General features: G+C 45.0%; 3 protein-coding genes across 3 annotated transcripts; all 3 read left to right on the top strand.

Annotated features, from left to right (window-relative positions):
- Window positions 1–2667: 2667 nt before the first annotated feature.
- Window positions 2668–3621, top strand: LOC311342465 (odorant receptor 131-2-like; the record flags this gene model as incomplete). Its single annotated transcript, XM_084467291.1, has 1 exon — window positions 2668–3621. The coding sequence occupies one exon, from the start codon at window positions 2668–2670 to the stop codon at window positions 3619–3621; it is 954 nt and encodes a 317-aa protein (XP_084323417.1).
- A 12937-nt stretch (window positions 3622–16558) lies between these two features.
- LOC311342464 (odorant receptor 131-2-like) lies at window positions 16559–17512 on the top strand (the record flags this gene model as incomplete). Its single annotated transcript, XM_084467290.1, has 1 exon — window positions 16559–17512. One exon carries the CDS (start codon window positions 16559–16561, stop codon window positions 17510–17512), a length of 954 nt encoding a protein of 317 aa, XP_084323416.1.
- Window positions 17513–20754: 3242 nt separating this feature from the next.
- LOC311342463 (odorant receptor 131-2-like) lies at window positions 20755–21708 on the top strand (the record flags this gene model as incomplete). The annotated part of the gene is made up of 1 exon (XM_084467289.1): window positions 20755–21708. One exon carries the CDS (start codon window positions 20755–20757, stop codon window positions 21706–21708), a length of 954 nt encoding a protein of 317 aa, XP_084323415.1.
- Window positions 21709–22928: the final 1220 nt, after the last annotated feature.

The following is a 22928-nucleotide window of genomic DNA, read 5'->3' as shown; positions in this document are numbered from 1 at the left end:
ACATATACTGTTGTGTTTTCATTGACAAAAATTGTGTTAGAACACGTCCATCTCAAAGACAAGTTTGTTCCGAATCAATTGCTTATCGCAGGTCGGCTGACTCGATTTCCTTCTCATTCATTCCTGTAGCGTCACAGTGCATTTTCCTCAGCGTCCGTCGACTGCATAGAACAGCTTTTTTTAGTGCGTCGAAAGTCGGTCATTGGATAATGCTGCGATTATGTCCCTCCCACGGTCGCTCAGCGTCTCTGGGGGTGAATGGAGGAGTGGGCTGGCCTGGACACTGGGCTTCTGCGTGATGATTGGAGGGTCTGCGAAAGACTGATTTGCCGTTTGATTGACAGCGATTTTGAATTATAAAACGTCGCCGGAGCTCTCTTTAGTCCTCAGTCCCACATCTTGGATTTTGCAAGTGAATTGAAAGACAAACTGCAACCTATTTCTTGATATTTGCTTGGCGAAATTGCTAGACCATTTTCATTGTACATTTCATACACTTATACTCACAATTCCTTGTTTGACTTTAACAGAATTCCCACATTTCCTTGTTTGAGTTTAATATCGTTTTGGTAGTTGGCCATCACTTTGATTCAGGGAGCCTGAGGTGCCTGAAGTCCTGTATTCAGATCAGGACTTGCAGGGTGACAGGGGAAAGCTGTGTGATTTCTTGGTGTTCCTTAAAGACATGGAGTTAGACAGTGCAATGCCTCATCTTTACAAACTGTTCTCATTAGTGGCAACAATTGGATCTACATCTACAGATGTAGAAAGGAGCTTCTCCTGTTTAAAGCGGCTCAAGTCCTACACCCTTAACACAATAGGCAAAGGCCGTTTAAGCAGCCTAGCTTTGCTGGCCATTGAGAGGACACTGGTCAAGTCACTTGAAAAGACAGCTAGTTGGTATGACAGGGCCACAGAGCATTTCCTTGAAAAGGAACAGAGAGCATAATTTACACATTGACAATTTATATGATGTAGGCCGAAAATGAGCTTTCCCTCTTTGAAAGACCAGTCTTTTCGCTCGGTTCTAGCCCTACTGTTGACACAGAGAACCGAGCGAAAAGACTACAACCAAACGTAAACAGCCCCCCTTTCCATTTCCGGCCAACGAGTAATGAGTCTTTGTGGGGGGACGTACAGCGTTTGGCCTGCGGGTAGGGCTGGAGAGAAATGTTTGGAGCACTCCGGATCTGCCGGGTTGATTGGGTCTGATTGCGGGCACCTTCTCGCAATCAGACCTGCCAGGGAGTGTGTATTTAGGGACCCGTCCCAATACCTCCCCTAACCCTAGATTTTTGCCGTAACCCTATATTTTGCACGTTCTCGTGTAGGGGTAGGGTGTCCCATTACTGTAGGGAGCAAGGGGGAGTGCTATTTTGCCCTTATAATCAACCCTCAAAACGTAGTGAGGTCCGATGCAGGCTTAAAACGAAGTGGAAGATTTACTGCTGAGGGCACTTCAAACCAAGTGGAAGTTTTAAGGGGGGAGAAATGGGACAGGGCCTAGGTGTCTGCTTTGTCTTGTAGTAGGGAGAGAGGCCAGCGTGAGCGAGAGCTGTGGCACAGACGATCGCCAGCAGCAACCAATCCACATTACGTGCCACCGTTGTGGCAAGCTGTTATTATTTACTGGCATGTTGTTATTATTTATTACATGCATGTGTGCATGCCCGTAGCCAGACATTCTGAAGCAGGCAGGGGTGATTCTAGGGGGCTCAATGTTCAAAATACCGGAATTGTCCTTTTAGCCTATAAGAAATTGATGTAGCATGCCTAAACAACTTAAATTGAATAACTAGGTTTGGTTTGTTGTTTCATTTATTTGAATTTATTTTATCTAAATCATATCACTATCATCTCATTTCTTATCAGTATATCTGTATACCTGATGCATGTTTGTGTCATCATATTCACTGAAGTGATAACTTTTGAAACAGATGCTTTAGTCGTATACAGGATCTACACTCAACAGAGCACCTCTGTCTAAATAACGGTTGGTGGTGATGATGATACAATAAAGCCTCTTATTTAACACACTGACACAAGACAGTGAAGCCACTATTAGTGTATGCACCTAATAAACCTGCAGATAATAGACGTAATTACACGTAATTATGTAATTAAAATGTTTCCTCCAAAATCATTAGTCAAAACAGAAGAATGCCAAACTTATATTCATTGACCCAAGCACAAACATAAGGGTAATAACAATAGCATCATCTAAGTTACCTCTGGAGAAATAACGGCTATGATAACCCCATGGGAGTAAAGGATGACAAATCACAACCATGGAAATGAGGGTACAATTGGCTCATACGTAAGACGTCACAGATCCATAATAATAAAATAAAATAAAATACGGCTATTTGGTCATTCATCTGGGGGCTGAGGAACAGCAACTCAAGTAAGTGCGCTGAATAAGGGTGTGTACTGGTAGCTAGAATATTTGTGAAACTAATAAGTTCACTGGATTTGGCATTTCTCTTATTTTGTTATTTTATCCTTGACAGCTGGAATATACCAACATCCATCTTCCTATTTAAATTGGATGTGCGTCGATGCAATTGTTAGGGCAATGCACAATGTTTTAACAGATATTTGATCCTTGATTGTGTGTATGTTAACAAATTTCCCTCTTTAGGTTTTCTTCCCAGTTCACATTTCAACATGCAGAATGTGACTGGGTTGTTGGGAAATTCAACATCTCCAACCAATTTACACATTATCCTCAAGGTGTGTGTCGTGGTTCCCTTCTTCTCCATCTTCCTCTTCTGCATCATGCTCATGCTCTACATCTTTGCATCTAACCGGCACTTCATGGACAACACTCGCTACATCTTGTTTGCCTTCATGCTGGTCAACGACACCCTAGTAATGTTGTCCTCTGTGCTGCTCTTTCTGCTGGCCATGGGCCGATCAAGGTTCCCCATTGTCTTCTGTGCCCCCTTGCTGTTTTTCTCCACCGCTTCCTTCCTCAACACCCCTCTCATCCTAGCTACCATGTCACTGGAGCGCTACGTGGCCATCATGTACCCACTGCAGTGCCCACCTGCATGGCGCTCTGACCGCGTCTGGATCATCTTGCTGTGCCTGTGGCTCATCAGCTGTGTCCTCCCCACGGTGGATTTCTCCATAGCGGGGGCTCGTTCCGGTGTGAATGTCCTCTCCACACCCGTCTATTGCAATTCAGGGGTTCTCAACTCGTCTCCCACCCAGAATTTGTTCAAGGTCTCCCTGAATGGGCTTTTCTTTGGGGCGGTAGCACTCATGATCCTGTACACCTACATAAGGATCCTCCTGGAGACCAAGAAGATGAGGCAGGACAGGGCCTCTGTGAACAAAGCCATGCACACCGTGCTGCTCCACGGCTTTCAGCTGCTGCTCTGCCTCATGGCCTTCACCAATCCCATTACAGAAAGGCTACTCCTGCTCAACACCTATTGGTCGCCCAGTGACATCTACTTCTTCACCTATTTCTGTTTTGCCCTCATTCCGCGTTTCCTCAGCCCACTCATCTACGGCTGGCGGGACAAGAGCCTGAGAGACCACATGAGAAAAGTCACGTTTTGCTGCTCTCATCGTCTCAGGACCTGTGGCATGCTGAAGCCATCTGGATTTTGAAATGATGATGAAACATTAAAATGCATATTTTAGTAGATTATGAACCTATTTGATATGGTCAGCTACTGATGTTATGAATAACACAGCACTGTAAATCATGAGTTGTCAATTTTATCAAATTGGGACTTCAGACTCAATCTTTTTTGACCATGACTAAAGTGTGCTTAAAAAAACACAAAAACACATTTTAAGTTACAATCTCGTCACACTGAAATAACTATACGGCAATAATAAATATGCACTTGTGTAACACATATGTCACAAATGATATTCCCTCTTACAACTTAGTTGTATCAGAACAGATGGAATAATGATCATCTTCATCATCTTCTTCATAATATGTTTACTATGCTGTTCGTAAAGTTAATATTGTTTTCTGAATTATTGTATTCAGTAAAATTTTAAATTGTATTTAAATGTTTATTGTCCTATCTTTTCTGTATTTATTATTGATAATATATGTAACAGCTGGGCCCCTATTTTCAGTTCCACTGGAATAAATAAAGATGTGCTTAGGCAGGTTTTTATACACATACAGATTATTGAAACAAAAATGAGGTATTCCTTTGATGAACATTCAAAACTATCAGAAATCTACACAAAGGGTAACAGAGTATACATGTATCTGATGCCAAAATGTATTGAAACGTCAGCAGTAGTTTCACATTTATAGGCTAAATGTCTCCCCATATACAGTTGCATTTTTTGCCCATCATATACAGTAGGGAAAGTTAGGTCCTAATGGACTTGAGATATTATTCAGTCAGAGTACAAACATTTACTTGAATTGAAAAACTACTCAGATATTACCCTCTGCTTGGGTTAAAATGTTTGTTGCCTCCTACTAAAGAAATACTGAAAGTCAAACAGTCATCATTAGGCAGCGGAATCATAAAATATTATGGAAGTGTCAACAACTAATGTTGGCAATAAATAAGAACATCTTGAGGATATCAACATTAACAGCAATACACAATAAGCAAAAATGATAAGGTTCCAACCTACAAGTCTTGAACCTTTCCTCTGACCAATGATTATCAATCTATAGTCTCTAGCCCCCTCTGTTGTTGGAAAGGGGAGCTGTGCTCCATTTATAGTTCACTGTCAGTTTTATTGAAAACATTAAATGTATCTGTGAAAATGAGCCTTTCGACTCATTCCACTATGGCAGGGCTATTCAGTTTGGCGGCCTGGGAAGGAATATTTACTGGCCCTTTTAGTGGAAACCGATAGGAGAAAAAAAAAAAAGATATATAATAATAATAATTATATATATATATATATATATATATATATATATATATATTTATATTAATTGATAGTGGCCGATATGAGCTGCCCTCTCTCCGCACAGCACAGCGTAGACTTGCTCCGCAAGGCGCGTGGCCACAACAATCCTCACCGCTCGCTCCCACTATTATGCTCTTCTTCGTGTGCTTTTGCATTGCTCCTCTCAACTGCTCGGCGCGCTCTGCTTTGATGATCGTTCTGCCTGGTTGAATCAGCACAATGTCGCTTTCTACTCTGAAAAAACTCAGAAAACCAACTATTCAATAGCGAATGGACACAGAAGTATTTGTTTGTATTTGCCACTGGGAAGCCTGTGTGTTTACTCTGCAACGAGTGTATATCGGTGTTAAAAGAATATAACCTGAGAAGGCATTTTAAGACAAATCATGCTAACTTCGATACCACTTTCCCACTGGGCTCTGATGCTCGCCACCAGAAGATTTTGGGGCTAACTTCATGCTATGAACAGAGACGCCAAACCCTGTTTCGGGCTTGTTCAGAACAAGAGAGAGCTACATCAGCATCACTACGAGTCGCCTGGATATTAGGCAAAAAGAAAAGGCCATTTACAGATGCTGACACCGTCAAAGAGTGTATGCTTGCATCGATCGAGGAGGTGGTTACAGATGAGAAAACCCGAAACAGCGTGATTGATTCAATCAAGAAAATTCCCATCTCTGACACAACAACATCAAGGAGAGTAGAGACCCTTGCATCGGATGTTTTTGAGACTCTTTTGGACAAACTCAAAAGAGCGGAGGTGATGTCGCTAGCTGTTGATGAATCAACTGACAGCAGTGATGTAGCACAGCTGTGCCTCTATGTTAGATTTTTTGATGGCGAGTGCTTTCGTGAGGATCTACTTGGATTAATTCCACTGAATGGACACACGACCGGTGAGATACTTTTCGAAAAAGTAATTTAATTCTTCAGAGAGAACCAGTTAGAGTTGGATCGTATCAATATGCTGGTTACGGACGGTGCGCCGGCGAAACGGTGAAACGATTTTGTGAACTTAAGGAAGAGATCCTGGCATTTCTCCGTAATTCAAAGCAGAAAAAAGCTGACACTTTTCTGTGTCTAATGGAAAATGCTGAGTTTCACGCAGCCGTTTGCTTTTTGAGCGACGTCTTTCACCACCTGAACCTACTTAATACGGAGCTGCAGGGCAGAGATAAAACAGTCGCGCAACTTGTGGAGAGACTCCAGGCTTTTCAAAAAAGGCTGGCACTTTTTTCGGCTGATCTATGTTCCGGAAAAATGCTCCATTTCCCAGCATTGCGCACTGCAGGTCTACAAACCACTGAGGCAATGACAGGATTTATGAATGCATTGAAAGCCAACTTTGCAGCGAGGTTTGAAAATTTCAGTATCCCCACTGAAGTGGTGGGATTTGTGAACAACCCCTTCTGTGTGGACGTTGAGGGGACTTTGCAGTGAAAGCAAAGGAGCTGGTTGTGTCATTGAACGAGGCTTGTTTACAACTGGAACTCATTGATATTCAGTCATCAGCTGACCTGCAACAGTCATTACAGCTGGCAGGTTCGGAAAAGTTCTGGACTCATAAAGTCAGCCACCAGAAATTCCCTAATTCAAGGCGTCTTGCACTTTTTGTCCTCACTATGTTTGGATCAACTTACACGTGCGAATCCGCATTCTCACACATGAATGCCATTAAAACTAGTAATCGCGCATCCCTCACTGCCGAGCACCTGCACCACTGTATGCGTATTGCCATGACGTCATATACTCCCGATTTCACTGCTCTTGCTAAATCAAACAAATGCCATTTCTCTCATTAGATGGCACATTTGACCAAGAGGGTCACTGCATGCCAGTTAACACTAACAGTCAGCCTATGTTTATTAAATAAGGATTGTTTTTGAAAAGACTGTTGCACTCTTGAGTAAATCTTTTACTATGTATTTTGATAAGCTGTTCCACTTAGAGTAAATGTATTGTGGCATCCCGCCCCTTACACCTCAGCCCAGGCGGGTCCGAGGTGTAGTAGTGGACGGTGTATACCTCCGCCACCCACTAGCCGGCAACAGGGAGCAGAGCTTCTCTTTCCCCAATCAGCGTGATTGGGAACACCTGGCGAGAGAGAGAGAGAGAGACCTGGGAGCCATTTTAAAAGGAGCCCAGGAACAGACATGAGGGGGGAGGCCAGAGGGACTAGAGGCTCACGGAGACCCTAGTAATGATGATTTATTGTGTTACAGACAATTGCAATAAATGCCGAGTGCGGCCTAAATCCTGACAAACCGTGTGATTATTACCTGAACCCGACACATTGGAAGCGAGTTACCACATATGGTGGAGAATGCGGGCTTGTAGTGGGAAGAACCCACTACAAGTCCCTGGTAAGACGACCCCACCACTCAGACATGCAGAACCCGGATGGGACCGCGGCTGCCGCCGCCCAGCGTCAACAGCAGATACAAGCCGCAAGCCTGCAGCAGGAGACCGCGGAGAGCATTGCCCTGCTCCGCGAAGCCGTACTACGGCTCACCCAGCACGTCGTCCGCGACACCTCGACCGCGGCCCCGACCAGCCGGCTCTCCAAGCTGGGGCCCGAGGACAACGTGGAGGCGTACCTAGAGGTCTTCGAGCGAACCGCCCAGAGGGAGAACTGGCCAGAAGAGCAGAGACCGCCCGACAGTACCCCGCTCTCAAACAGGAAATCCTGGCCTACTACGGACACAACCTCGCGGCGTGAGCCCAACGCTTCCATGATTGGCGTTTTGACGTCCGGGGTGCGGTACAGACCCAGATCGCCCAGCATGGTCGGTTAGTGAGGAGGTGGCTAGAGACCGGAGAAGGACCCAGCCCTATCAACAGGGTACTAATAGACAATACCATCTGACAGCTCCCGCCGGGCGCCTGACGAGTACTAGCCCACCACCATCCTGACACGGTGGACGACCTCATCAAACAGCTGGAGAACTGGCAGGTGGCCCAGCAACTGAGCGCCAGTACCGGAGCCGTCTACCCCAGAACCGCCGAGACCAACGGGGACCCACGACCGGGGACTCAGCGCCCTCACCTGTCCCACCCACCATGACCCTGGAGAGTCGGGAGGGGAGGCGGTGCTACAAGTGTGGCCAGCCCGGCCACATAGCACGCTACTGCCCTGGAGACCAGGACGTGTCCATGCCGTCGGCCTACGCGGACCAAGGGTCGAGCCGGCCTTGCATGCTGGCGACCTGTTGGGCGCAGAGGATGTCCGGGAGCCCGACCATTCCAGCGAGAGTCATGAATAAGGACACACAGGTCCTACTGGACACCGGTAGCGTGGTCACCCTCCTCCGCCCCGACTTGGCCGGAGGAAGGGAGGGGAAACCCATGGAGGTGGCATGCGTACACGGAGATACCCGAACCTACAAAACCTGCCACGTGGTCGTCCGGACACCGCACGGGGTGTTCACGACTCGGGCGGGGATTGTACCCCACCTTCCGGTGCCACTCCTAATCGGGAGGGATTGCCTGATATTCTACCGGCTGTGGGACCCGGCGCGAGAATCCCGGGGCAGGAGAGAGCCACCCCGCAGAGGGGCGAGGAGAGCACAGCGGGCCTACGGGGCCACACGGATCTCGACGTCACCCGGGGAGTCAACGGCAGAGGACCAGGGGTCCGAGGGGAACGGACCCTCGCCTCCGGGTTCCCCGATCTACACGGGGAGAGGAGGGTCCGCCCGGTCCGGGTCGCCGGGACCCCACCCCGACACCCCGGACACTCTCACAGCGTCTGAACAACACGACCCCCCGGAGGAGCCGGAGAGTTCCCCCCTCACCGAGTTCTCGGACTTCGTACCGGGGAGGGAGGAAGGCTCGGCCCGACCAGGCCAGTTTACCAGCGCCCAGCTCCAAGACGAGGCCCTCAAACATGCCTGGAGCCACATGGTGGCCCACGACGGACAGACCCGGGACTCGGTGAGTCACTTACCGTATCCACACTTCAGCACGAGGGGGGGTCTACTGTATAGAGTAAAAGGAGAGGGGGGAGTAAGGGAGCAATTAGTAGTGCCCCGAACGTATGTGAGCAAGGTGCTGTTCATGGCACACACCCACCTCCTGGGAGCCCATCTGGGCATGGACAAGACCAGAGAACGGGTCCTCGCGAGATTTTATTGGCCAGGGGTAAAACGGGATGTAGAGCGTCACTGTCAGGGGTGTCCTGAATGCCAGAGAGTAGCGCCTAGGGCCACAGTCAGGAACCCCCTTATCCCAATGCCGATCATAGAAACCCCCTTCGACCGATTAGCCATGGACATTGTGGGGCCCCTTCCCAAGACCAGCCGGGGACACGATACATCTTGGTACTGGTGGATTACGCCACCAGGTATCCCGAGGCTCTGCCCCTGCGCGCAGCCACCGCGAAGGCGGTCACCCGGGAACTGATGCTCCTGTTTAGCCGGGTAGGGATAGCGAAGGAGATATTAACCAATCAGGGCTCCTGCTTCATGTCTCGTGTGCTAAAAGAATTACTGAGACTCCTGCAGGTGACTGACAGGTGCGCCGGACCTCAACTAACAGTCGAACACCCCCAGATGGCCTGGTGGAGCGCTTCAACAAGACACTGAAGCAGATGCTCAAAAAGGCCATGGACCGGGACGGTAAGAACTGGGATCAGCTGTTACCCCATTTTCTGTTTGCCATACGGGAGGTTCCCCAGGCGTCCACCGGGTTCTCACCATTCGAGCTGCTGTACGGACGAAGGCCCCGCGGCATACTAGACCTCGCCAAGGAGGCGTGGGAGAGCCAGCCGTCCCCCCACCACACCACCCTGGACCACGTGGAACAGGTGAGGGACCGCATGGCCCAGGTGTGGCTGGCCCATCGTACGGGAACACCTCCGGCAAGCCCAGCAGGCCCAGGCGAGGGTCTACAACCGGGGAGCCCGGCTGCGAACTTTCCAGCCTGGGGACCTGGTCCTGGTCCTGGTCCCCACAGCAGAGTGCAAGTTCCTGGCCAAGTGGCAGGGACCCTATGAGGTGGTGGAACGTGTGGGAGAGGTAAACTACCGGGTTAGACAACCAGGGAGGCGAAAGCCTACCCAGTGAGAGGGGGAGGGGAACCCCCTGACCCTGCTCCCCTGGCGCTGACGGCCCGACGCGAGATCTCGGAGGTTCCGATGGGGGAGGATCTCAGCCCGGCCCAGAAGCAAGAGATCGTCATGCAGCACCAGGACATGTTTTCCGAGCTTCCGGGGAGGACCACGATCGCTCAACATGATATCCGGACGGCACCTGGGGTGAAGGTGAGAGTGCACCCCTACAGGATCCCGGAGGCCCGGAGGGAGGCCATCCAGGCCGAGGTACGCCGGATGCTACAGCTCCGGGTCATCGAGGAGTCGCGCAGTGCTTGGTCCAGCCCCGTAGTCCTTGTACCAAAGCCCGATGGGAGCTACCGCTTCTGCAATGACTTCAGGAGGCTGAACGAGGCGTCCAAGGTTCGACGCCTACCCCATGCCCCGGGTGGACGAGCTGATTGAACGCCTGGGACCAGCCCAGTACCTCACGACCTTGAACCTGACCAAGGGGTACTGGCAGGTACCATTGACCCGGGCTGCCCGGGAGAAGACGGCATTCTCAACACCATCAAGTGGAGCCTAGAAAAACTGAGGTACTATCTCCTAGGGAGGGAGTTTGTCCTGGTCACCGACCATGCCCCCCTAAAGTGGATGGCCGGCACCAAAGACACCAATGCCCGGGTGACGCGCTGGTTCCTGGCCCTCCAGGACTTCCGGTTTAAGGTGGACCACCGACCGGGCAGGGAGCATGCCAACGCCGACGCCATGTCATGCCGGGATACCTGCCTGGGGGGATTCCAGGTTGACCTGAGGCCTGAGCAAGCGGTGGAGGAGTGTGGCATCCTGCCCCTTACACCTCGGCCCAGGCGGGTCCGAGGTGTAGTATTGGACGGCGTATACCGCCGCCACCCACTAGCCGGCGACAGGGAGCAGAGCTTCTCTTTCCCCAATCAGCGTGATTGGGAACACCTGGCGAGAGAGAGACCTGGGAGCCATTTTAAAAGGAGCCCAGGAACAGACATGAGGGGGGAGGCCAGAGGGACTAGAGGCTCACGAAGACCCTAGTAATGGTGATTTATTGTGTTACCGACAATTGCAATAAATGCTGAGTGCGGCATAAACCCTGACAAACCGTGTGATTATTACCTGAACCCGACACATTGGAAGCGAGTTACCACAGTATTACTATGTATTTTGATAAGCTGTTGCACTCTTGAGTAAACCTATAACTATGTATTTTGATAAGCTGTTGCAGAGTTAACCTATTGTCTTTTCCTGAACTGATAGGATTGTTAAACACTAACAGGCAGCCTATGTTAATCAAATAGGGATTGTTTTTTGATAAGCTGTTGAACTCTATTTGATAAAATAAAGATAATATATGCACTCCTATGTCATTGTAGTGTTTTACAGTATCTGTTGCTATTGATGTGATGCTCATCAATTTTAGGCATTTTTTTCTGACCCCTCATTTTGGGTCATTTCCACCAACCGGCCCCCATTCAAAATTAATTGAATAGCCCTGCACTATGGGATGTGGGCAACTGGACTGGAGAGTGAATGAGGCAAAAACACGAGAGCAATTCCAAAAAAAGTTTTATTCACTTCCCAAATTAAAGACCGAACTATAAATAAACAAAATAAATTCCTTGGTTACAAAATATAAATGAAGAAATATGATGATCATATGATGATATGATGATGAAAGAAAAACTGTTTGCAATTTTCTAGCCTAGCCTTGGCATAATTTAGCATAACAGCCTGGCAAGTACTGGCCTCTCGTCAAGCCAGTCTTACCTTTCCTCTTTTCCCAACACAAATTGACACTTCCCTTAAGTAGGCTCACTAATTAGTCTCAGGTGGACCAATCAAGGCCAGTTAGGGCATACCATTTACCATGGGGAACATTCCCTGGCCAAGGCTGCATGCGGCACCCCTACTGCCCCCTACTGCCACGGAAGTACAAGTACAGATAATACACTGGACCTCTGGCTGCAAGTGAGAAGGGTTTCACTTTCTCACACACCCCCAGGCCGATGGCCTGGTTGAGCGGTACAACCAGATGCTGAAAGGAATGCTGAGGAAGTTTGTGGCAGCTAATGGCAAGGACTGGGACCGGTGGCTTCCCTACCTGATGTTTGCCTACCGGGAGGTTCCCCAAGCCTCTACAGGGTTCTCGCCTTTTGAACTCCTGTATGGCAGGCGGGTCCGGGGGCCTCTTGATCTACTCAGAGATGCCTGGGAGTCACCAAAGTCCACCACCACCAACCTTCTCACCTACGTCATGGCCATGCGGGAGAAGATGGAGGAGATGGCCAGCCTAGTCCGGGACAACCTTCAGGACGCCCATGACACCCAGACCCGCTGGTATGACAAATCAGCAAGGCAGCAGACCTTCCAGCCCGGCCAGAGAGTTCTTCTGCTTCTGCCTACAGAGGAGAACAAGTTGCTGGCCAAATGGCAGGGACCCTACTGCATCAGCAGGAAGTTGGGGCCCACAACCTACGAGCTGGAAATGCCTGACAAGAGGAAGCAGCGGCAGGTGTTCCATGTAAACCTGCTGAAAGAGGGAGAGGGAGATGTCGCCGAGTCAGCAGCTGCTGGTGCAAGCCGTGAGAGAGGAGGAAGACACCCCGGAGCAGTTCTTCCCAACTGACCGTCCAGCTGGGGAGCTGGATTTTTCCCACCTTACCTCACAACAGCAGCTGGAGTTGTGGGCCATCGTCCCTAATGGTCTGTTCAGTGAACAGCCTGGGAACACTTCCCTGGCTGAACATCCCATCCGCCTGAAGGACTTCACTCCAGTCCGGCAGTGGATGTACTGCGTCCCGGAGTGTTTGCTACCTGCTCTCCAGGAGGAGCTGCAGATGATGCAGAGGCTGGGTGTGATTGAGCGGTCCAGTAGTGTCTGGAGTAGCCCAGTGGTCATGGTGCCAAAGAAGGAAGGCAGCATGCGTTTTTGCATCGACTTCCGCCGGGTCAATGCGCAGTCGCACTTTGACGCCTACCCCATGCCCAGACTGGAGGACCTCATTGAGAGTGTGTTGGGAAGGCGCATTTTATCTCCACCCTGGATCTTAGTAAAGGCTACTGGCAGGTGCCTCTGGCTAAGGAGGCCAGACCCTACTCAGCCTTCAGAACACCCCATGGCCTGTTCCAGTTTACAGTGATGCCCTTTGGCCTACATGGGGCGCCAGCCACGTTCCAGAGGTTAATGGATCATGTATTGGAGGGGACTGGTGCCTTCGCGGGGGCACACCTGGACGACATTGTTGTCTATAGCACCACCTGGGCAGAGCACTTGCAGCATCTTGCGGAGGTGTTCAAGCGCATCCATCAGGCGGGGCTGACTGTCCAGCCCAAGAAGTGTGCCTTCGCTCAGCAGGAGGTGTGCTACCTGGGCCATGTTGTCGGGTGTGGGGTGATCCAGCCTCAGAGGGACAAGGTTGAGGCCATCCGCAACGGTCCACAGCCAAAGACAAAGAAGGATGTCCGGTCCTTCTTGCTGTTAGCTGGGCGATACCGGCGCTTTGTGCCGAACTTTGCCACCAGAGCAGCGCCACTCACGGACCTGACTAGGAAGTCGGGGTCTGTGAATGTCTGTGGGAGGGGCGACATCAGAAAGCCTTCATGGACTTGAAGGAGGCTCTCTGCAGTGGTCCAGTGCTGCGGAGCCCAGACTTGGGCTTCTGCCATTAATCCATAGATTTTGCATGACATAAACAAACACTGACAGTCCTCACTCACTTCCTGGTCCCCTCAAGTATTTCCAATCCCAGGCAACCCGAGCACCTGGAATCACTTAATTGCCTGATTGGGATGCGGGAAGATGACGGTTTGTCATCAAGGGGGGGGGGATTGTTAGTGCTATATGGTAATTATTATGGGGTGTTATATTTTCATAGTAATGTACATAATCATCATTTGAGATATGAGAAGACGAGCAAGGAGTGGTGTGTACAAACTTTTGTCAATGTTAAGATTAACGTAGCATTGTACATGGACCCCTATGCACCCCTATGCTAATGGTATCTCCCAATGGAGTTAATTGAATGGCTTTATTTAAGCCCTGTGTTCTTGCCTGCAAGGGGAACCAGGAGAATCACTTGTTGTGAGGCGGTGTGATGGCTGTATTCCTGTGACCTCCTCAACCAATCCAGTTGGCCACATCCCGAAGTGGGAGTGAGCAGAGAGGCTCATCACCACAGTATCATATACAGTAGTTAATATATGATATGACATTCAAGCTTTTTGTGAGCATCCAATATACAGTATATGTAATTCTCAAAAAGTCTGAGTCACCAGAGAACATTCAAAAACGAAAAAACGAACATTTCAAAAACAATCCAACAATCCAATCCAATCAAAGGGAAAGTTATGTAAGCAGTGGAGGACCGACATAACAAAGGTAGGCCTATTGGAGTTTTACTACAAACCTCTCAAAATGAAGGACAACATTTCAAGAGGTATTAAACAAAGGGTAACAGAGTATACATGTATCTGATGCCAAAATGTATTGAAACGTCAGCAGTAGCTTCACATTTATAGGCTAAATGTCTCCCCATATACAGTTGCATTTTTTGCCCATCATATACAGTAGGGAAAGTTAGGTCCTATTGGACTTGAGATATTATTCAGTCAGAGTACAAACATTTACTTGAATTGAAAAACTACTCAGATATTACCCTCTGCTTGGGTTAAAACGTTTGTTGCCTCCTACTAACGATAATACTGAAAGTCAAAGTCATCATTAGGCAGCGGAATCATAAAATATTATGGAAGTGTCAAAACTAATGTTGGCAATAAATAAGAACATCTTGAGGATATCAACATTTAACAGCAATACACAATAATCAAAAATGATAAGGTTCCAACCTACAAGTCTAGAACCTTTCCTCTGACCAATGATTATCAATCTATAGTCTCTAGCCCCCTCTGTTGTTGGAAAGGGGAGCTGTGCTCCATTTATAGTTCACCATCAGTTTTATTGAAAACATTACATGTATATTATATACAGTTAATATAAATGATATGACAATCCAAAAGGGAAAGTTATATAAGCACAGTTGAGGGCCGACATAACGAAAGTAGGCCTATTGGAGTTTCACCACAAACCTCTTAAAATCAAGGACAACATTTCAAGAAATAATTTTTTCCTCCTTTAAGTAAGGTTAATGAAAAGTCATGTGCACCAAACTTCAGTTGGCTGTGTCCTCATGCCCACGGTGCAGGCATACTCAAGATACCTACACAAGCACACACACACACACACACACACACACACACACACACACACACACACACACACACACACACACACACAAACATTGTTATGTTATTATTTATCACGATTTGTTCTGAAGATTTATATATATGATTCTTAATATATAGGCCCACACTAAACTATAATTCCCACTAATAATCCCATAAATGTTTTATAATCAGGCACACAGGTAATCTTCCCTTTGTCATGTATGGTCTAGAAAATCAACAGTGTTGACCCAGAGCATATTATAGGATCAAAGGACATAGGGAAGAGGATTTGTCAAGTGAATTATTTTATTTGTATAGCCCTTAATCACAGTTTTACAGGCCACATATTGATGACACCCACTTAAGCCTATAAGAAATGGATGTAGGCCTATTTTTTATAGTACAACCGAAATTGAATTAATAGGTTTAGAAATGTTATTTTTTACTGATCTATCAATTATCTCTACACAGTTTTTGTCTACCCTTTATTTTACAGAATTTGATCCTTTTCCACCTTTTTCTCTCCTTTATTTTATTAATTTTAATTTATTTTATCATCAATATCATCTCGCGTTACTTATCACTATATACCTGATAAATGTTTGTCTCATATTAACTTAAGTGATAACATTTAAAAAGGATGCTGTACAGGATCTACGCTCAACAGAGCACCTCTGTCTAAATAACGGTTGGTGCTGATGATGATACAATAAAGCCTCTTATTTAACACACTGACACAAAGCCACTATTGTGAAGCCACTATTAGTGTATGCACCAGATAAATAAACATAATTACATATGCCATAATAATCTTCAGAATGTTTCCTCCCAAATCTTTAATAAAAATACAGAAGAATGCAAAACTTCTATTCATTGACCCAAGCATAAACATAAGGTTAATAGCCATAGCATGATCTGAGTTACCTCTGGAGTAATAACTCCTATGAGAACTACATTCGAGTAAAGGATGACAAATCACAACCATGGAAAATGAGGGTACAACTGGCTCATACATGAGACGTCACAGAACCATAATAATAAAATAAAGTAAAATACGGCTACTTGGTCATTCATCTGTGGGCTGAGGAGCAGCAACTCAAGTAAGTGCACTGAGTAAGAGTGTGTACTGGTAGTTAGAATAATTGTGAAACTAATAAGTTCACTGGATTTGGAATTTCTCTTATTTTGTTATTTTATCATTGACAGCTGGAATACAGATAACCATCTTCCTATTTTAAATTGGATGTGTGTTGATGCAATTGTTAGGGCAATGCACAATGTTTTAACAGATATTTGATCCTTGATTGTGTGTATGTTAACAAATTTCCCTCTTTAGGTTTTCTTCCCAGTTCACATTTCAACATGTTGAATATGACTGGGTTGTCGGGAAATTCAACATCTCCACCCAATTTCCACGTTATCATCAAGGTGTGTGTGGTGGTTCCCTTCTTCTCCATCTTCCTCTTCTGCATCATGCTCATGCTCTACATCTTTGCATCTAACCGGCACTTCATGGACAACACTCGCTATGTCTTGTTTGCCTTCATGCTGATCAACGACACCCTAGTAATGTTGTCCTCTGTGCTGCTCTTTCTGCTGGTCATGGGCCGATTGAGGTTCCCTTTTGTCTTCTGTGCCCCCCTGCTGTTTTTCTCCACCGCTTCCTTCCTCAACACCCCTCTCATCCTAGCTACCATGTCACTGGAGCGCTACGTGGCCATCATGTACCCACTGCAGTGCCCACCTGCATGGCGCTCTGACCGCGTCTGGATCATCTTGCTGTGCCTGTGGCTCATCAGCTGTGTCATCCCCATGGTGGATTTATCCATAGCGGGGGCTCGTTCTGATGTGAACGTCCTCTCCACACCCCTCTATTGCAGCACCATGCGGCTCAACTCGTCTACCGTGCAGACTCTGTTCAAGGTCTCCCTGAATGGGCTTTTCTTTGGGGCGGTGGCACTCATGATCCTGTACACCTACATAAGGATCCTCCTGGAGACCAAGAAGATGAGGCAGGACAGGGCCTCTGTGAACAAAGCCATGAACACCGTGCTGCTCCACGGCTTTCAGCTGCTGCTCTGCCTCTTGGCCTTCAACAATCCCATTACAGAAAGGCTACTCCTGTTCAACACCTATTGGTCGCCCAGTGACATCTACTTCTTCACCTATTTCTGTTTTTGCCTCATTCCGCGTTTCCTCAGCCCACTCATCTACGGCTGGCGGGACAAAAGCCTGAGAGACCACATGAGAAAAGTCACGTTTTGCTGCTCTTATAGTCTGAGTACCCGTGGCATACTGAAGCCATCTGGATTTTGAAATGATTGATTATTTTTTTACCAAAAGAGAAATCAGTGTGATAATAATATCCATAAGATACCGATTTTCCTTTTCTTCTTTCGCGTGTATACGTGTTTTGAAGATAATGCTTCAAAGATGATGTCATGACTTTAATACAACACTGTAAAAAGTTGTAAATTGTATTAAATATAAGATTGACTGCATAGATGGGTGGCATAAATGCCAACTTTGGAGGGGATTTTTTGGGCCAAGACTCAAGTGTACTTTAAAAACGAATACATTTTCAGTTACAATCTCGTCGCTCCAGCAATAAGGCATATGCACTTTTGTAATATGATATTTGCTGCTCTCATCGTCTCAGGACCTGTGGCATGCTGAAGCCATCTGGATTTTGAAATGATAGATTAATTTTTTACCAAAAGCAAAATCAGTGAGATATGTTATGTCTTTTATTTGGTGTGTATACTTTTTTTGAAGACAATTCTTTAAAGATGAATGGACATGTTACGGAAACATTAAAATGCATGTTTTAGTAGATTCTGAACCTATGTGATATGGTCAGCTACTGATGTCATGAATAACACAGCACCGTAAATCGTAAGTTGTAAATTTGATCAAATTCGGACTTCAGACTCAATTTTGTATTTTCTGGCCATGGCTAAAGTGCGCTTAAAAAAACACAAAAACACATTTTCAGTTACAAGCTCGTCACACTGAAATAACTATACGGCAATAAGGCATATGCAGTTATGTAACACATATGTCACAAATTATATTCCCTCTTACAACCTAGTTGTATCAGAACAGATAGAATAATGATTGTTTCTTCATATTATGTTTATTATACTGCTGTTAATCAAGTTAATATTTTTTTCAAAATTATTGTATTCAGTAAAATTAGAAATTGTATTTACATTTTTATTGTCTATCTTATCTGTATTTATTATTGATAATATATGTAACAGCTTGGCCCCTATTTTCAGTTCCACTGAAATAAATAAAGATGTGCTTAGGCAGGTTTTTATACACATACAGATTATTGAAACATAAATGAGGCATTCCTTTGATGAACATTCAAAACTATCAGAAATCTACACAAAGGGTAACAGAGTATACATGTATCTGATGCCAAAATGTATTGAAACGTCAGCAGTAGCGTCACATTTATAGGCTAAATGTCTCCACATATACAGTTGCATTTTTTGCCCATCATATAGAGCAGTAGGGAAAGTGCCTGTTAGGTCCTATTGGACTTGAGATATTATTCAGTCAGAGTACAAACATTTACTTGAATTGAAAAACTACTCAAATATTACCCTCTGCTTGGGTTAAAACGTTTGTTGCCTCCTACTAACGATAATACTGAAAGTCAAAGTCATCATTAGGACACTGAATCATAAAATATTATGGAAGTGTCAAAACTAATGTTGGCAATAAATAAGAACATCTTGAGGATATCAACATTTAACAGCAATACACAATAAGCAAAAATGATAAGGTTCCAACCTACAAGTCTAGAACCTTTCCTCTGACCAATGATTATCAATCTATAGTCTCTAGCCCCCTCTGTTGTTGGAAAGGGGAGCTGTGCTCCATTTATAGTTCACCATCAGTTTTATTGAAAACATTACATGTATTTTATATACAGTTAATATATATGATATGATATTCAACCTTTTTCTGAGCATCCCATATACAGCATATGTGATGCTCAAAAAGTCTGAGTCACCAGAGTACTCAAAAACTAACATTTCAAAAACAATCCAAAAGGGAAAGTTATATAAGCACAGTTGAGGGCCGACATAACAAAGGTAGGCCTATTGGAGTTTCACCACAAACCTCTTAAAATCAAGAACAACATTTCAAGAAATAATGTTTTCCTCCTTTAAGTAAGGTTAATGAAAAGTCATGTGCACCAAACTTCAGTTGGCTGTGTCCTCACGCCCACGGTGCAGGCATACTCAAGATACCTACACAAGCACACACACACACACACACACACACAGACACACACACACACACAAACATTGTTACGTTATTATTTATCACGATTTGTTCTGAAGATTGATATATATGATTCTTAATATATAGGCCCACACTAAACTATAATTCCCTCTAATAATCCCATAAATGTTTTATAATCAGGCACACAGGTAATCTTCCCTTTGTCATGTATGGTCTAGAAAATCAACAGTGTTGACCCAGAGCATATTATAGGATCAAAGGACATAGGGAAGAGGATTTGTCAAGTGAATTATTTTATTTGTATAGCCCTTAATCACAGTTTTACAGGCCACATATTGATGACACCCACTTAAGCCTATAAGAAAACGATGTAGGCCTATTTTTTATAGTACAACCGAAATTGAATTAATAGGTTTAGAAATGTTATTTTTTACTGATCTATCAATTATCTCTACACAGTTTTTGTCTACCCTTTATTTTACAGAATTTGATCCTTTTCCACCTTTTTCTCTCCTTTATTTTATTAATTTTAATTTATTTTATCATCAATATCATCTCGCATTACTTATCACTATATACCTGATAAATGTTTGTCTCATATTAACTTAAGTGATAACATTTAAGAAGGATGCTGTACAGGATCTACGCTCAACAGAGCACCTCTGTCTAAATAACGGTTGGTGCTGATGATGATACAATAAAGCCTCTTATTTAACACACTGACACAAAGCCACTATTGTGAAGCCACTATTAGTGTATGCACCAGATAAATAAACATAATTACATATGCCATAATAATCTTCAGAATGTTTCCTCCCAAATCTTTAATAAAAATACAGAAGAATGCCAAACTTCTATTCATTGACCCAAGCATAAACATAAGGTTAATAGCCATAGCATGATCTGAGTTACCTCTGGAGTAATAACTCCTATGAGAACTACATTCGAGTAAAGGATGACAAATCACAACCATGGAAAATGAGGGTACAACTGGCTCATACATGAGACGTCACAGATCCATAATAATAAAATAAAGTAAAATACGGCTACTTGGTCATTCATCTGTGGGCTGAGGAGCAGCAACTCAAGTAAGTGCACTGAGTAAGAGTGTGTACTGGTAGTTAGAATATTTGTGAAACTAATAAGTTCACTGGATCATCTTCTTATTTAAATTGGATGTACGTCGATGCAATTGTTAGGGCAATGCACAACGTTTTAACAGATATTTGATCCTTGATTGTGTGTATGTTAACAAATTTCCCTCTTTAGGTTTTCTTCCCAGTTCACATTTCAACATGCTGAATGTGACTGGGTTGTCGGGATATCCATCATCTCCAACCAATTTACACGTTATCATCAAGGTGTGTGTGGTGGTTCCCTTCTTCTCCATCTTCCTCTTCTGCATCATGCTCATGCTCTACATCTTTGCATCTAACCGGCATTTCATGGACAACACTCGCTACATCTTGTTTGCCTTCATGCTGATCAACGACACCCTAGTAATGTTGTCCTCTGTGCTGCTCTTTCTGCTGGCCATGGGCCGATCAAGGTTCCCCATTGTCTTCTGTGCCCCCCTGCTGTTTTTCTCCACCGCTTCCTTCCTCAACACCCCTCTCATCCTAGCTACCATGTCACTGGAGCGCTACGTGGCCATCATGTACCCACTGCAGTGCCCACCTGCATGGCGCTCTGACCGCGTCTGGATCATCTTGCTGTGCCTGTGGCTCATCAGCTGTGTCAGCCCCATGGTGGATTTATCCATAGCGGGGGCTCGTTCTGATGTGAACGTCCTCTCCACACCCGTCTATTGCAGCACCGTGCGGCTCAACTCTTCTCCCGTCCAGACTCTGTTCAAGGTCTCCCTGAATGGGCTTTTCTTTGGGGCTGTGGCACTCATGATCCTGTACACCTACATAAGGATCCTCCTGGAGACCAAGAAGATGAGGCAGGACAGGGCCTCTGTGAACAAAGCCATGAACACCGTGCTGCTCCACGGCTTTCAGCTGCTGCTCTGCCTCTTGGCCTTCAACAATCCCATTACAGAAAGGCTACTCCTGTTCAACACCTATTGGTCGCCCAGTGACATCTACTTCTTCACCTTTTTCTGTTTTTGCCTCATTCCGCGTTTCCTCAGCCCACTCATCTACGGCTGGCGGGACAAAAGCCTGAGAGACCACATGAGAAAAGTCACGTTTTGCTGCTCTTATAGTCTGAGTACCCGTGGCATACTGAAGCCATCTGGATTTTGAAATGATTGATTATTTTTTACCAAAAGAGAAATCAGTGTGATAATAATATCCATAAGATACCGATTTTCCTTTTCTTCTTTCGCGTGTATACGTGTTTTGAAGATAATGCTTCAAAGATGATGTCATGACTTTAATACAACACCGTAAAAAGTTGTACATTTTATTAAATATATGATTGACTGCATAGATGGGTGGCATAGATGGGTGCACTTATATGCACTTGTGTAATATGTAACAAATTATATTTGTTCTAACAACCTAGTTATCTCACAACATATAGCATAATGATTGTTTCTTCATATGATGTTTACTATACTGCTTTTAATAAAGTCACTGTTTTCTGAATTATTGTACTTAATAATTTTAATTAACATACAGTATACATACAATAATTATTGTATGTTTTTTCACATTTATTGGCCTATTCTTTCTCTATTAATTATTAATTACATATGAAATAGGTGGTCCCTTATTTTCAGTTCCACTGAAATAAATAGAGATGTGCAGGTTTTTACACACTTACAGATTATTGAAACATCAGAAATCTACACAAAGGGTAAAAAAACGAGTATTCATGTATCTGATGCCAAAATGTCAGCAGTAGCTTAGCTTGTATTCATAAAATGCCTAATGTTTCCCCATATACAGTGACACTTTTTGCTCATCATAAAGAGCAGTAAGGAAAGTGCCTATTAGGTCCTATTGGACTTGGAGTACAAACATTTACTTGTACTGAGAAACTACTCAGATATTACTTTCTGCTTGGGCTAAAACGTTTGCCTACTACTAACTAAATTCTGAAAGGGAAACAGACAGTTGGCAATAAATAATAGCATCTTGAGGATATCAACATCTAATACACAATAAGCAAAAATTATATAGGGTTCTCTGACCAATGATTATCAATCTATAGTCTCTAGCCCCCTCTGTTGTTGGAAAGGAGAGCTGTGCTCCATTTATAGTTCACCATCAGATTTTTTGAAAACATTAAATGTATCATATACAGTTAATATATATGATATGATATTCAACCTTCTTCTGAGCATCCCATATACAGTATAGCAAAAAGTCTGAGTCAAATATTCTATTGACATGGTTTAGCATTATGATGTTAGTTGACCTACTGTCAGTAGGCCTTGGCGTTGCGTCCTAGCCTGGGGTCATTTTGCAACACAGTAGACGCTAATAACAATTAGAATGCATTTTGCATAGCCTATAGA

The sequence above is a fragment of the Micromesistius poutassou genome (assembly GCF_964030765.1).
Source record: "Micromesistius poutassou genome assembly, chromosome: 4".
In the NCBI taxonomy this organism is placed as follows: domain Eukaryota; kingdom Metazoa; phylum Chordata; class Actinopteri; order Gadiformes; family Gadidae; genus Micromesistius; species Micromesistius poutassou.
Note: the sequence above shows the minus strand (reverse complement) of the source record. Positions and strands in the feature narration are given on the sequence as shown.